General features: G+C 34.8%; 3 protein-coding genes across 3 annotated transcripts; 1 reads left to right on the plus strand and 2 right to left on the minus strand.

Moving 5' to 3' along the window:
* Positions 1-9,800: 9,800 nt before the first annotated feature.
* J3458_005082 (uncharacterized protein) lies at positions 9,801-10,817 on the plus strand (the record flags this gene model as incomplete). The annotated part of the gene is made up of 1 exon (XM_007811819.2): positions 9,801-10,817. The coding sequence occupies one exon, from the start codon at positions 9,801-9,803 to the stop codon at positions 10,815-10,817; it is 1,017 nt and encodes a 338-aa protein (XP_007810010.2).
* A 913-nt stretch (positions 10,818-11,730) lies between these two features.
* J3458_005083 (uncharacterized protein) lies at positions 11,731-12,918 on the minus strand (the record flags this gene model as incomplete). The annotated part of the gene is made up of 1 exon (XM_007811818.2): positions 11,731-12,918. One exon carries the CDS (start codon positions 12,916-12,918, stop codon positions 11,731-11,733), a length of 1,188 nt encoding a protein of 395 aa, XP_007810009.1.
* Positions 12,919-14,136: 1,218 nt separating this feature from the next.
* On the minus strand, positions 14,137-15,435 carry J3458_005084 (uncharacterized protein). The gene has a single exon (XM_007811817.2). The coding sequence runs from the start codon at positions 14,968-14,970 to the stop codon at positions 14,440-14,442; it is 531 nt and encodes a 176-aa protein (XP_007810008.2). The 5' UTR covers positions 14,971-15,435; the 3' UTR covers positions 14,137-14,439.
* Positions 15,436-16,177: the final 742 nt, after the last annotated feature.

The raw sequence follows: 16,177 nt of genomic DNA on the forward strand, positions 1-16,177 counted from the left end.
AAGCTAGATTTAATTAAAAAGTTAAAAATTAAAGGTAATTCTATAATATAATAAAATATAAAATAATAAAAGAAGTAACTTACTAGTTATTTTATCGTTTTCTTTAGCTTTTAGTATTATAATAATAGAATATTTTTTCCTATAATCAGAGCATTAATAAGAAAACTACATTTTCATTTTTTCAAAAAGCTTAAATAATTAATAATAAATCTAATAAAATACTTAGATTATAATAATAAATACATAAAATAGCTAATATTATAACCAATCAGCTTATTTAAAAAAGTGGGTCCTTCCAGCTTATTATAAGTTTAAAAAATAGATTATGTAATTTTTTAAAAACACACTACACTACACTACACTACAAAAACTACATTTTGTAGTTTTTGAAGTTTTAAGCTTATAATAGTATATAAGGACCAACTTTTTTAATCTTAGCTTATAATATAGAATTTATACTAGTTATCCGTAGAACTTATAATCTTATAAGTATTTTATTAGATTTAATATAGTTTTTTATATTCGAAACCACAAAAACTATAAAACTACAAAACTACACTACAGTTAATGTTCTGCCTATAATCAGAGCATTAATAAGAAAACTACATTTTCATTTTTAAAAAAGCTTAAATAATTAATAATAAATCTAATAAAATACTTGAATTATAATAATAAATACATAAAATAGCTAATATTATAGCCAATCAGCTTATTTAGCAAAGTGGGTCCCTTTAGCTTTTTGTAAGCTTAAAAACTAGATTATATAGTTTTCTAAAAACTTACTACACTACACTACACTACAAAAACTACAAAATGTAGTTTTTGAAGTTTTAGGCTTATAATAGTATATAAGGACCCACTTTTTTTATTATAAGCTTATAATTTTAGATTTATGCTAGTTATTCGTAAAACTTATAATTCTATAAGTATTTTATTAGATTTAATATAATTTTTTATATTCGAAACTACAAAAACTACAAAACTACAAAACTACACTACTTCCAATGCTCTGCCTATAATATACTAAACTATTAAAGGATTAAAAACAGCTAGTTTAATAGGTAAAAGTAAAGTTATAGCTTAATTAGCTATAAAAAAAGGTAATTTCTCGTGGTTTTTTTTAATTAATTATTAAAACCTTATAAGAAAAAAGGTTATGTTAAATAATATATAATTTTATATGAAATTAATAGCTTTTATTACTTATATAATCTTTTTTAATTAAAGTTTATTAAGAAAAGCTTAAATTATTTATAATAATAAGAGGTATAATTTTAAGAGAATTTTAATTTATTATAAAGGTAAGTTTTAAATAATAAAAAGTTTTTATAAGATAGCTTAAATTTAAGGTTATTTAATAATAAAAAAAGTTTAAATAAAAGTTAAGTATTTATAAAGTTATAAGAGTAAGAAGATTAATATAAAAAAGAAAGGTTTTAAACTTTAAAGTAAGAGAATATAATTAATATATAAAATAAATTTATAATATAAACGGTTTCAAAAACCTTAAAATTTAAGCATTTTTTTAATACTTAACTTACCTTTTAAATATATATATTTATATAGAAAATAATAGAATAGTTTTACGAGAAAATATAATTATAATAAAACAGTTAAAAAAGCTAGTATACTTATAATATATTAAAGGTATTATATTATATAATAATATACTATTTTATTACTTAAAATATATATATATAGCTTATAGGAAATCTTTATATCTTAAAACTTTAACTAAATATAACTTTTAAGATATTAGACTTATAATTATATATTTAGTATTAGATTAAAGAGCTTTTTAAGAGCTATTAATTAATTATAAGCTTATAAATTTTAATTAAGTATTCGTAGAGATATTAGAAAATACAAATTATAGCGTTTTTTATTAAAGTAAGGTAAAATACTATAGCGTTTTACCTTAATTAACTTACCCTATTAAATACTATAACTATTATCTTTATAATTAATAAGTGAAATTAAGTGCGGTTAATATTTTTAAATAGCTAAGATTATAAGCTTTAAAATAATATTACTCTTATTTTTAAACTCCTTTTTTTTATAAAGTTATAATAGCTTTAATATATAAAATAAAAAAAACTTAAGAATAAAGTTTTTAATATTTATATTAATCTTTATATATATATAATTAATTATCTTAAATATATATTTAAACTTATAAAATACTTTATAATATATAAATTAATAATATATATAGTTTTACTTTAATATAAATAATATATATTAATAAAATTAAAAAACATATATAATTATATATAAAATAATTTATATAAATTTTATTAAATATATATTAAATAAAGTTATACGTTTTATATTAATAAGCTATTAAAATAACTTATATAAAATATAAAAATACTTATTACTTATTTTTATAAATTTATTTTAATTAAATAAAATATAAATAAAAACTAAAAATATTTTAAAATATTATTTATATATAATTAAGGTAAAAAAAAATATTTTAAATTTTTATATTAATTATATATATTATATATATATAAAAAACATTTAAGAAGCATTTATTTCTTATTAAATACTTAAAATAAATTAAGTTAATATCTTTATTTTTAGAATTCTTTAAACTTTAATATCTTACTTATTAATTAACTTATAAAGGATATTTTTATAGCATAATAATAAGCTAAATTCTTAGTATTTTTTCTTATTCTTATAAGCTTATAAGTCTACTTTTAAAGCCCTTATAATTATATATTACATTATAAATATAATTATAATATAGTTAAACTATACTAAAACTATAAAAACTATACTATACTAAAAACTACACTAAAAAACTACATGTAGTATAGTTTTTTTTATTAATACTTTAATTATATACAGAGCATTGGAAGTAGTGTAGTTTTGTAGTTTTGTAGTTTTTGTAGTTTCGAATATAATAAATAATATTAAATCTAATAAAATACTTATAAGATTATAAATTTTACGGATAAATAGTATGAATTTCATACTATAAGCTAACATAAAAAAGTGGGTCCTTATAAGCTCTTATAAGCCTAGAACTTCAAAAACTACAAAATGTAGTTTTTGTAGTGTAGTGTAGTGTAGTGTGTTTTTAGAAAATTACATAATCTAGTTTTTAAGCTTATAATAAGCTAGAGGGACCCACTATTTTATGTGAGCTAATTGGTTATAATATTAGCTAATTTATGTATTTATTATTATAATTCAAGTATTTTATTAGATTTATTATTAATTATTTAAGCTTTTTTGAAAATTGAAAATGTAGTTTTCTTGTTAATGCTCTGATTATATATAAGTTTACCTTATATATTTATTTAATAAATAAATATTAATATTTCTCTTTTTAATAAAACCTATAATAAATCTTCTTAAAAAAGCCTATTAAAAGACTAGTATTATAATTAAGTTTATTTTCATATATTATTAAAAAAATTATATACTTAATTAATTCTATAATAAAGTTTTTTATAATAATAATATATATAATTTATAATATATTAAAATTATATAATATAATAATTATTACTTATATAATTAAGTTAAATCTTTAATAATAAATAACTTAAAAAGAGAAAAGAGTTATTTATATTATATATAATATTTTATATTACTTATAAGTTATAGTTTTATAAGATAATATAAGCTAAGAGTTATTAGGTTTATATTATTAAAAAGTTAAGCTAATAATTAATTATTAAAATTAATTAATAAAAATATACTTATAATTTATTTATTATTCTTAATATTTTTATTTTATAATATTATTAAGAATTTTTTAAATCTTTAACTTTAAATTAATATTTAAAATAACTTTTTTATTTTATTTTTTAAGTATTTAATACTTTATATTCTTTAATTCTTTTAAGAGTTACTTAAAGCTTTTAATTACTTTAATAATTTAATTATTAAATATAATAAACTAAAAATAAGTTAAATTAAGTAAATTCTTTTACTTTAAAAACGTAAAAAGTTAAGTTATATTAAGATTATATATATAATTTTAATTATAAATATTATAAATTATATTAATTTTACTTAGCTATTAATATAAATGATATAAGTAATTAATTTATACGTATTATTTAATTAAGAACTTTTAATAGATTTTATAATATTATTTAAAAATAATTAATAAAAATAATTATAATAATTAATTATTAAAAGTAAGTATTTTATTATACTTAATATTATTAACTTAACTTATATAGTATTTTTTATAATATAAGTAAGTAATAAAGTATTAAACTAATAACTTTATTAAATTAAATACCTTTAAAGTATTAAGTTATAAAAGGCGCGTAAAACTAATAATATTAAATATTTATTATAGTATTTAATATAAAAGAAAACTTATATAATATTAAACTATTTATACTTTAAAATAATAATCTCTCTCTTATAATTAAGTAGGTATATATAAAATTATTAAATTTTAAATTAAATTATCTTTAATATTCAAGATTTTAATAGCTATATTACGTATAAGCTTAAATATAATATAATTATTATTTTAAATTAATATTAATAATATAAATAAAATAATATAAATAGAATTACCTTAATTTTTTTAATTTAAATATCTTAAAAGCTTATTTTTATCTCTTAAATATTTACTTTTAAAATGCTTTTATTAGAATTTCTTATTATATAATTTATATTTATATAATTTATAATATTATTATTAATATCCTCTTAATTTAAATTCTTATTATTTTTATTTTACGTTAATTTAATAAGTATTATATTATAACTTTAATTTAAATATAATTACTTTTTTATATGAAATTAATTAATATAAATAATTATTATAATTAAATAATACGTATTATTTTACTTAACCGTATTACTTAATTTCTTTTTTAAGAGTATTATATATTACTTTTAATACTTTCTTATACTTTATAATATTATATAATTTTTTTAATTTATAATATTACTTAATATATATAATATTTTACTTATTTTCTTATTTATACCTAATAAAAATTAATTATAATTAATATTCTTTTACTTACTTTATATATATATTTTATAAAAGCTTAAACTTAACTTTATACTTTTTATTACTTAAATTAAAAGATTAATTTAATAAGTAAAAATAATTAATATAATTATATATATATTATTACAAAAACATTAAAATTAATTATAATTATAACGTTAAATTAATATAATATTATATTAAAATAAAACCTTAAAAAAAGAATTTATATAATTATAAGTATAATTATTAAAAATAATTAATAAAATCTATATTTTATAATAAAAATAATATAAAAAGATATATTAAAAGTAATAAAATAATATATAAAAAGTTAAAATATATAAAATCTAATAATAAAGTAAATATAAAAGTAAGGTAAATTATATACCTATAAGCTTTACTTTTAATATAACTTTTATTAGCTATTAAATTTTCTTATTACTCTCTTTTTTTTTTCTTTATTACTCTTTATTATTAATTTTTCCCGCTTATAATTACTTTAATAAGTGTTTTTATTAATTATTTTTATTAATTATTTTTAATAATAATATTATAAAGTATTTTAAGTAAAAATATAATAATTATACGTAATTAATTTAAAAAGATAATAAATAAAAGGCTATTTAATTAAGTAATCTTAATTAAAAGATTATATTACTTTAAATTTAATAATAAGTATATATAATTATTATAAATAATTATTATAACTTTAACTTTAAATTAATTATAATACTTTAAAAAATTTAATACTATTAAAAAGATATTTTACTTATTATTTTAAGAGTATTATTTTAGCGTTTAATAAGAGAGATTATTAATAATATAAGTATCTTTATTTCTTATTAAAATCTTAATATAATTTAAGCTTTATAAGAGTTAATTAAAATAGTATTAATTTAAATATTAATTAATATATAAATTATATATATATTTAATTACTTATTTACTTATTATACTTAATTATAAATATCTTAAGTTAATATATAAAGTATATTATAATTATATTTTAAAACTTTTATACTTTATATAATATATTAAATATCTTTTAAAAGTAAAATATTACCTTTTTATAAAGTTATATAAAAGATTTATATAATTATATTTATTTATAATAATTATTTATATTAATTATCTTATAAGTAATTATAATAGTTTATAATAAAGTAAAGAATTTAAGAATATAACTTATATAAAACGTTTATTATTAAATAAAGAATAAAAATAAAAAGAAAAATTAAATAATATTAAAAGAGAAAAAATACTTAAACTTATACGTATAAGAGAAAATAAAAAGATAATAATTAAATATAAGAAACGTTAAAAATAAAAGAAAGAAAGAAAAAAGAGAAAAAAAAAGAAAGTAATAATTAATTTTATTAACTTTTTAATTAACTCTTTAAAATTTAATAATTAAAGTTATATTAAATATTAAGAGATAATACTTTAAACTTAAAACTTATTATAAATATAATTAAATATTAAAGAATTAACGTTAATTATTATAATTAATTATTATAATTATTTTAAGAAAATTAATTTATATTATTATATTATATTATTACATATTTTATAAATATTTATAAGATACTTATCTTTTTCTTAAGTTACTTATAATATACTTAAATTACTTATATAATAAAATAAATAGCTTATAAATAACCTAAGAAAAACTTAAATACTTACGAGTATTTACGGGTACCTATTTTTACACTCTAGCGCATATTATATGAAATCACAGAGCTAGGCTATTATACTAATACGCAGTATTATTCTTCTTATTCCAAGTGCTAACTGCACAATTCGTGGCATAATTTAATACAATCCCCGTTCCTGCCGCTAGCAGGTACAGTGGGAAGCAAAAAGGATGTTATCAGTTCAGGTACCAGGCTACCGTGCTCCACACTATAATATACTATCGGATATTAGTATGTACTTCTTGTTTGGCAGATGTATTATGCCGCACACTGTACGTAATCCATTGACCCGAATCACGGTGAAAGTGGCTACTCGATGGCGAAGTCTTCAACGTCAAGTTGACTCGGCCAAGACAAATTTGATGATCACCAACATGCAGAATATTGGGTGTACAAGGGGCTAGACCCGCTGTCAGCCTGCAGATGTCCCTCTTTCCTCTTTCCCCCCCAACGCATGAAGCCCAGGACGTACCAGCTGCAAGCAAGTTTGGGTTCTATTATGGTTCAACAGAGGGTCTTGGACAACCTTCTCCCCGAACGTTACGTTCAAGAATCAAGGTGGTATTGGTGCTCTTGCGTCTCTGCCTGGTGCAGCCCTCCATGTCAACATGACGGTACGGCCCGCAGCCTTGTTTGATCTTTCATGGCACTATACGGAGTACAGGGAACCCTCTGCCAGCCCACAACTACTCCTCTATTCCGATTCCCCTTGTACTCTCTTCTACTCCTAACCCCGTCTAGCTACGACAACATTTATACAAAGTATCCTTAGCAGAACATAGCTTAGCGGTTCCAAACGGCCCGGTGAATAGCATCGCAGAAGCTGTCCCGAGCCCTGACGACAAGGCAAATACGAGAAGCCAGCAAACCCGTCAAGCGTCAGACATGAGTGAGAGGAAAGGTCCAGGTAGGGACGACTACACAATTGGTTGGATATGTCCGATTCTCCCTGAATATGTCGGTGCTATTGTGACAAGGGCTCAAGGAGGGCTTGGAGCTAATAGCTCAATTCATCTAATAACAGTCTTTGGTATCAAAGGTCCTTGGTTTTCCTCAAGGCCTTGAGGGACCAAAGGTGTCTATAAATACAAAAAGTCGGTGAGGGTCTTTGCCCTAGGTCTCGTGACCGTAGCCCTTGTGTAACCAGCCATTTCCGTGTAACAGCTATAGCCGTTCTTGACGAAGAATATGCCCAGGTAGACGGGCATGCCCCAGCAGACCAAAATTGTTATACTTTAGGAAGAGTCGGAGAGCATAATGTCGTTATAGCCAGCTTACCAAAAGGCGAGTATGGCTTAGCTCCGGCTACGGATGTCGCAGCAGATATGCTCCGGAGCTTTCCCAGTGTACGGGTTGGTCTCCTCGTCGGCATAGCTGGTGGCGTCCCCAATGAGGAGCAGGATATTCGTCTTGGTGACGTCGTAGTCAGTGCGCCATATGACAGGGAGAGTGGCGTTTTCCAGTACGATTTCGGCAAGATTCGGCAAGGTCAGGAGTTTCACCTTCTGGGTTCTTTCAACGAACCGCCAAGTATTTTTGCGAAGTGCAGTGCTCGAAATGGAAGCAAATCATGAGCTCAAGGCTGAGAGCCGCCGGTATGAAGAAAAAATAAATCGATCCTGCGAGAAAAGGCCATGGTGCGAAGAAAATATGGGTGGCCAGACTCGAGCACTGATAGGCTGTACCGGATCGACTTTGTTCACCCGAGCGACAGAACCAGCTGCGAGGAATGCTGTGGCAATGAACTCACGAGACTGCGACAACGAGAGGAGAGGGACCATGGGGAAGATAACACCCAGATTCACTACGGGCTAATTGCCTCAGCGAATAGCTTAATGAAAGATGCGGTTATCCGAGATAAATTCTCAAGGGAAAAAAATGTCTTATGCTTTGAAATGGAAGCAGCAGTCTTAATGAACCGCTTCCCCTGCCTTGTTATTCGCGGTATTTGCGACTACTCTGATTCTCATAAAAATAAGCAGTGGCAGGGCTATGCGGCAATGGCGGCAGCAGTATATGCAAAGGATCTTCTCTTATGCGTACCTCCACAGACAGTGGTTAATGAGAAGAAGATTAAAGACCTGCTTGATGATAGTTAGTTATACGCATACATTACAAAAGTATTATTTGCTAATGAAGAATAGTATCAAATACGGTCACTAAAACGGCAAAAGATACTGGCATGATTAGATCTGCAGTGGATAATGACAAGAGCGGAAGGATTCTAAAATGGATTACAGCAACTGAATACTTTCCTGATTTTGACTCAAACATTAAAATACGAGCAGGTAACACTGGAGACTGGTTTTTAAAGTCTCCTGAGTTCCAGGAGTGGGTTTCGGGCAATAAGCAGACATTATTTTGTCAGGGGGCGCGGGTAAGTCGGTTCTTACATCAATCATAATTGAAGATATGCTAAAGCGCTCTAGAGAGGAAGGGAATTATCGGAATCGCATCTATATTCTGCATTTTTCAACAAAAAGACCGGCAAATCACGCAAGATGTGCTACCTAGTCTGGTGAAGCAGCTAGCTCGAGCTCGGCCTACTCTGCCAGATAACATCAAGTCCCTTTACGAAACGCATAACAATCAGGCACCAACGCAACCGAATTCTAATGAACTTCTTACTGTCCTCAAGGGTTTAGTTGGAATATATTCAAAAGTGTTTATTCTTATCGATGCACTTGATGAGTGCCAAGCGGACGAGGGTGAAAGTCGAAAATCCTTTCTAGATCAGCTGTTTAAGCTTCAGAACGCTACCTGCACAAATATACTTGCAACTTCACGACATAATAGTGCAATACAGGAGAAGTTTGGTGGAAGAAGCAAGATTTTGGAGTTCCGAGCCCACGACGACGATGTTGAGTTGTACCTCGAGGGACAAATGCCGTGCATTGCTTTTTTTCGATTTTGTTAAAAGTGAAAGCTTATGTGCCGCGGCGAGTCTAGCTGTATTTCACGGAAACCACGTGGGTTGGGAGTGTCTGGACATGGCTGGCATTCACTTGGCAGCATATTTCGGGCTTGCGGATTTACTGGCTGAGTTGCTAGACAGCGGCCACAACGTGGACGCGGTTTGTACCAGCCCTATGCCATGGGGGGCTGGTGCGTGAACGCCTTTAATGTTGGCCGCAAGAAAGGGGCATGAAGAGGTTGTTAGGCTGCTATTACGACGAGGCGCCGACACTGGAGTACGCTACGATGGGCTGAGGCCCTTGTGCCATGCGATAAAAAACGGACATGAGGCCGTCGCTAAATTACTGATTGAGAATAGCGACGGTCCTTATGGGCTTCAGGATAGCGATGACCCTTGGGAGCGTAAGAATTACGTCCCTAACAGTCTTGAGCACATTAACAACACTAAGGGGCTTGATAGTGACGACTCTAATTGGCTTGGTCGTCTTTTATTTGATTGGGAACGACACGAGATTGACAGGATACCGCTGCTGTGCTGTATCAATTATGGACATGAGGGCATCTACAAGCTCCTGGTCGAAAAAGGCGTGAATCCAGAGCTGTACGGACTGCCACATTCCCCAATTGAAATGGGCACATGGTGGCGTCCAACAAATCTATTCACAGCTGCTGAACAGGGGAATTTGGATGCTGTTTCCAATCTCATCGTCAAAGGTGCCAATCTGGAGTGCGCTGTCTACACTCGCAGTACCAGATATGGTAATTTACAATGGCAGACACCGCTTTCACGCGCCGCGGAACAAGGCCACATGGCCGTTGTGACGCGACTTCTCGAAATGGGCGCCAACTTGGAGGGAGGAGGCGCTCCAAACCCGGAATTTCCAGCGCCAACACCGTTATGGTGTGCAGCGAAAGAAGGACAGCAGGATATGTTCGAGCTGCTGGTTCAGAAGGGCGCCAAGCTGCAGAGCGTCGTTGGACGGCAGCCGTACAGCTACTACTTGATAAAGGTGTTGGCCTTGACTCTAGGGATACAAGTGATCGAACACCCTTGCTTCATGCAGTGGCCGGCGGTCATGTCGCAGTCGTCAGGCTGCTATTACAGAAGAATGCCAACGTTGCCGTGGCGGACACGAATCTTGGCAATACACCACTACATGATGCCCTTCGACGCGGTTGCGTTAGTATCATTGAGCTTTTGCTTGGCCAAGGCGCATGTCTAGAAGCCAAGAATCATAGAGGCCAGACACCACTACACCTTGTCTCTATGACGAAGAATGTTAATACCGCCGAGCTTTTACTCAGTGAAGGCGCTTGTCTAGAGGCAAGAGATCATAGAGGCCAGACACCACTACACCTTGCCTCTATGACGAAGAATGTCCATACCGTCGAGCTTTTACTCAATAAAGGGGCATGTCTAGACGCAAAAGACGACAAAGAAATGACCCCATTGTCAATCGCCATAAAATATATTGACAACGAAGAGATAGTTTCGCTTTTTGCCGAAACGCCATGGGGGTAAGCAGAGAGACGCGGGTTGGGAGCTTTTACCGACATTTTTACGTCGAGTTTAAAGCATGGGTGACATTTGAGCTTTTGCAACTACATCTCTCCTGTGTAGATATTTTTTCCTTTCTTATGCGGGACCGAACGAGATCAAGTTTGAAGCTAGCACAACAATCGGCTACAAATGAGGAGAAGTCACATTGTCAAGTGCCAGGTGTTGTCAACCTTCAGCATGAGATCTCCGTCCCATAGACGTTTCAAGCAATATGAAGCATGCTATTCACGTTATAATTGCAAAATTTAGACTCCGCAAAGTTGAGGACAACCATGCCAGGACAAACGTCTTGGACATGGAAAGCGAATCCTACGGGCAGCAAGACAAGAAGCGTCAACGTGCAATGACATGGAGAGAAATGACAACATGCACTACCAGAGGTCTCTGCACTTTTGGGTTCCAGGCAAAGAATCCTATGGCATTGCAACGGCTAGACAATATGAGATTGTACAGAGTCATTGCCCATTAGCTCCCCCCATGCAACCAAGTTGAACAAATTGCACATCAATCGAGGATCATGACATTCATGTCCCGGTTAGCCAACTCGCCTCTTGAAACCCATCAACTGATATCAATCATTCTGCCGGCCCCCGAACAGGCGCCACCCACACGGCCGTGGCGGCTCGAACCGTACCATTGAATTTCTCCCTGTCAGGCGCAGGTATTTCAAGAGTCGCCTCACTCACCTCCCGGATACGGGCCCCGTCAAAGCCAAGGATATAGACCTTGCCAGCGGCATCATCCGTCATGGCCAGGTATTGAACATTGGGAGAAGCTCCAGCCACCCACGGCGCGGGCTCAATCGCGTTGGCTATGCCTCCGCTCGTCGGAGTCTCCCAGCGGTCAATAGCCTCCGTACGCACCAAGTGGCCTTTGCTATCCAATTCAAAAGCCGACACGTAACCTTTGAGGCTGGCATTATGGGCCCTGGTGGACGTAAACAAGTATTTAGGGATGTGGCCCGGCGGTCCGGTCGAGAACCGGACCTCATCCGCCCAGTAGTCGGATATATTCTTGCCTGGCGGCAAAACACTCGCGCCCTGGAGGTGCTCCAGGTCCTCTACAGTTCCGTCACGGTGCTTGCTCACTCGGAACACATCCACCATGTTTGCGTGCTCCTGGATGACGTACAAGATGTTTCCGTTTGGATGGGGCCAGGTGTGTCGCGGTCCGTCGTCCTCCCTCGTCACCCTGTTCTTCTGCTGGTCTGTGAGAGCGGCAGACGATCCATTGGCTTCTTCGGAAACGGAAAACGTCCACACGGCATTCGATCCAATGTCTCCGACGTACAGCGTGTGGCCGTCGGGGCTCAGATCGACGCCGTGCGCTCCGAAACGAAGACCAGCGCCGCCACTCCCGCCGGGCTCGGAGCCATTCGTGCCGCCGCCGGTAGTAAATTCAAGCTGTTGTGCTAGGTCGCCCAGGGCGCCGTCGCCGTCTACATGGAATGCCTCGCCAGTGGCGCCGCCAACACTGTACAGGTACGAGTCGGAAGCGACGACGTAACCGGGCGGGTTGGCTACCGGCTTGGTGTCCAACAGCTCGAGGGTATGGAACGGACCATCGCGTTGGCTTCTGTAGGCTGCCACGCTGGAGGGATCCCACGCTGCTGCGTACAGAGTCTTTTGGTTCGGCGCAAAGGAAAGCCATGCGTGAGGACCGGTCGCATGACTGACGTGCGTGACGTTGAGATGGGCAAGGCGGGCGTCGAAGGAGAGGGTGTATATATACGGGAAGTTGAATGTGCCCACAAACAGCTCCATGTTTGGATAGGTTTTGTGACTTTGCGGTTGAGTTTTTCATTTGCTCCGAGTACATTTTGTCTAGGCCGTGGCTTGGAATTAAATAGCTAGGCAGACATCAACAGGAGGCCTCATAGGTGCCTTTCATCGCTGTGGTGGTTGTTCTGGGTACTTCTGCCTTGGCTATCGATTCAATGCCATTGGCGATTTCCGTCCCCGTGCGTTTTCCCGAGGCGGTTGGATGTAACCCTTAAACTTTCTGAACTGGGCATAATTTACATGCCCTGTTTTCTTGCCACTGACGACGAATGCTTCAGCCGTTGGTACGAGGCCTTGGATTGAGGGTAGCACCAGAAACAGAACAAGCTAGGCCCAGAGTCATGCTGACGGAAATAAAAAAAGGTAAAACGTCTCATAAGTTATAACCGCCAGGTACGGAGTAATGTTTACTCAAACTACATACGCCACGAGGGGTTTTCTGCGTCGCGCTCTACGAGTAAGCGCAGCGGTAGTGGGCACAAGGTTTCAGTTCAGAGCCTTTATGCCGAGGCTACCGGCTGAAAGCGCGAATTCATTATCCTGCATTATAGTCATACCAAGTTGTAGTCCGTGCCCCGGCATTGATCAATCAAGTTATTTGGTTCGGCATGACCCGAACCATCCATTGGACCTCGAGCCGGACTCGGTCCGAGTGGGCGACCAGTCAAACGCGGACAGCGTATCAACTTGATGCTTCGGCCATAGCACGGCAATCGACTGCCGTCAACTGGCTCTTCGGGACGAATCGCCGATTGGCACGATTAGCCTGGCGCCAACTAGTAATTAGGTCGAGATGGCGCCATTACAGGTCGTGCTTTTGCAACGTCGGAACGAAATACCCTGCAAATTTCCGAAATCCAAACGGCGCTTATTTACGATTAGTCTTTTATTAAGCTTGCTATTCATAAGATACACAGATTCATATACTACCCTCCCGGGTATTAGGAGGGGGCAAAAAGTATGTCACTAGACTGAATACCAGGTATTACGGTCTATACCGTAATATAATGAATATTCGTATACGGCGGAGTGACTTGTATAACCTGGCCAATTTGCGGCCTGCATACAGCCTACACACGGGGCCATCATGGGTGTATAAATTAAGTAGACAAACGGTTGAATCTATTAATAAAGATGCAGGATCTGTCGTGAGTCTTATGAGAGCAATGAGCGGAAATATAGGCAGGGAGAGCAAGTGTATTCTGATGGTGAATGTTGAATCCTACAATCTAGGTGTTGGTTTTGACATTATACATGTACATGTGTTCGGTGGAACTTCTCAAGTTGGCACTTTTACACATACCCCGGGCAATCCCCACGAACTTGGACGCGAGTCACACCTACACTAAATATGCGCAGCCCAATTATACAGCCTTTGCTTATTTGCTGTGTCCGAAGCCCCCTCTAATGGAGCACGTGTTGTAATATTGTCGAGAGACCATGCAACGGCCTCATGAGCCATCTCCGCGCTGGCCATGTTGGAAGAGAAAGCTTGGGCGACCGCTACTTTTTCAGCGTCAGACACACAGGCCATAAGGTACCGATGACGATCAGAAACCGGCGAGAGAGATGTATTGTGGCCATGAGATGCAAACCTTGGTCAATCATGGTCGACACAGGCTTGGCCCCTATGGGAATCCACCAGATTCGAGGCAACTTGTCACAGGCCGTTTGTGAGCGATGGCCAGGCTTGTCGAGAAGTGAAGCAGCTTCCGGCAATACCAAGGCCTCAATCACATTCCGTGTCGCTTGAATCGCGGCTGCTGTTATAAATGCCATGCCCGCAGCTCGGCCAACTTGCTGTTGGTCCTTTGGGAGGTGGAAGAGGACACCAGTTGAGCGGCCAGTTTCATACTCGTCATGGTGCTCTATAAGCCTTGCCAATTCCTTTCCTGCCATCCGGAGAGCCTGATATAGATTGCCTATTCTCTTCTGGGCGTCATATCCTGCCTTGAGATAGGTTCCTAGGTTTGTCTCGTGCGATATCTTGATCTCCAGCTTCTTGCCCGGCTCCGGTGGCTCCAGTGAAGCCATCTTCGGATAGGCCGCTTAATTCCGTCGAGCGAGCCTTGGGCGAATGATACGACGTCGATGGGGTCTAACGTGTCGCAAGTATAGCAACAATTTGTCCCGATGCTAGACGACTAAGATCTCTCCATCATATACGAACAGCGCGTGCGTCCACTCGTCAGATTTATCCGTCGCAGGTTGATGTCTCTTTGATACGGTGAACGACGGCGCTCCGCGCATGCGAGATTCCGAGTTGGTGTTTTGGATCCCCTTGACATTGTAGAAATGCAACAGGTGCTCAAGTAAGACAAAGCAGATCAACTCACACCAGATGACTGGTTTCCTGTTCCCCGATCTCATTCACGTCAGGGCTTGCAGCCCATGAAAGAATGCAAGCGAGGCCTGACGGACTTGTTCAATGCCTACATATGTGCGGAATCACGGCTCCGTTCTGTGGCTCGACTAGGGGATGCACGAGCTGCAAGTGACGCACCAGGACACATGACCATGGAATACCTCACGATGCGGTTCTCTCTCCTCAGCACACCCGTCTTTATAGCTTGTGGTGGCATCCGACGCAGGGGAACCCAACCTGCTCAAGACATGGAAAGGATTCAACTTTGGTCCCGCGGTGGGAAGTTGCACGTACCGGAAGGGTGTTTTGCTCGTGACGCGTTGCCAATCCTGAGATGCACTGAAGGAATGCAACTTTATTTTCGGTTATGGAAGGAGCCACCGTCTAGTCACCGTCCAAGCCTCCAAGGTAATGACCCAATCCATCAATAAATCTTGCTCAGCCACCAAGTCTACATGTGCAGATAGATGCCCTCTGATACACAGTAAGAGATCCATAGTGCACTCTTGAATCTTTCACACGGCCAAGGCATCGGCGTCCAATACTTGGCCATGGTAGGGCAGCCATCTTTCGACGCCCAAAAAATACACTCTCTGGATGGCCCGGCGCATCCAGCTCGGGTCTCGTACCAAAATCATCCCCCTTGCGCTGCTTCCCTGGCCAATCGACCATCCTCACCGTCGGCGCCTTCGCGGAAATCGGGTGACCACTTGTGCCACGAGCCTTGATGTCGGGAATCATGGGGTGATTTCCAAATAAGGCGGTCGGTCATGCCTTTCCCTTTTTTTGATGATAAACTGATGACATTTTTACGTAGTTCGATTGCCACCCAAGCCATGGGGATGCTGCTCACCAACAACCATTGGAGCCATGGTG

This window comes from Metarhizium acridum (genome assembly GCF_019434415.1).
Source record: "Metarhizium acridum strain ARSEF 324 chromosome Unknown scaffold_31, whole genome shotgun sequence".
Taxonomy (NCBI): Eukaryota; Fungi; Ascomycota; class Sordariomycetes; order Hypocreales; family Clavicipitaceae; genus Metarhizium; species Metarhizium acridum.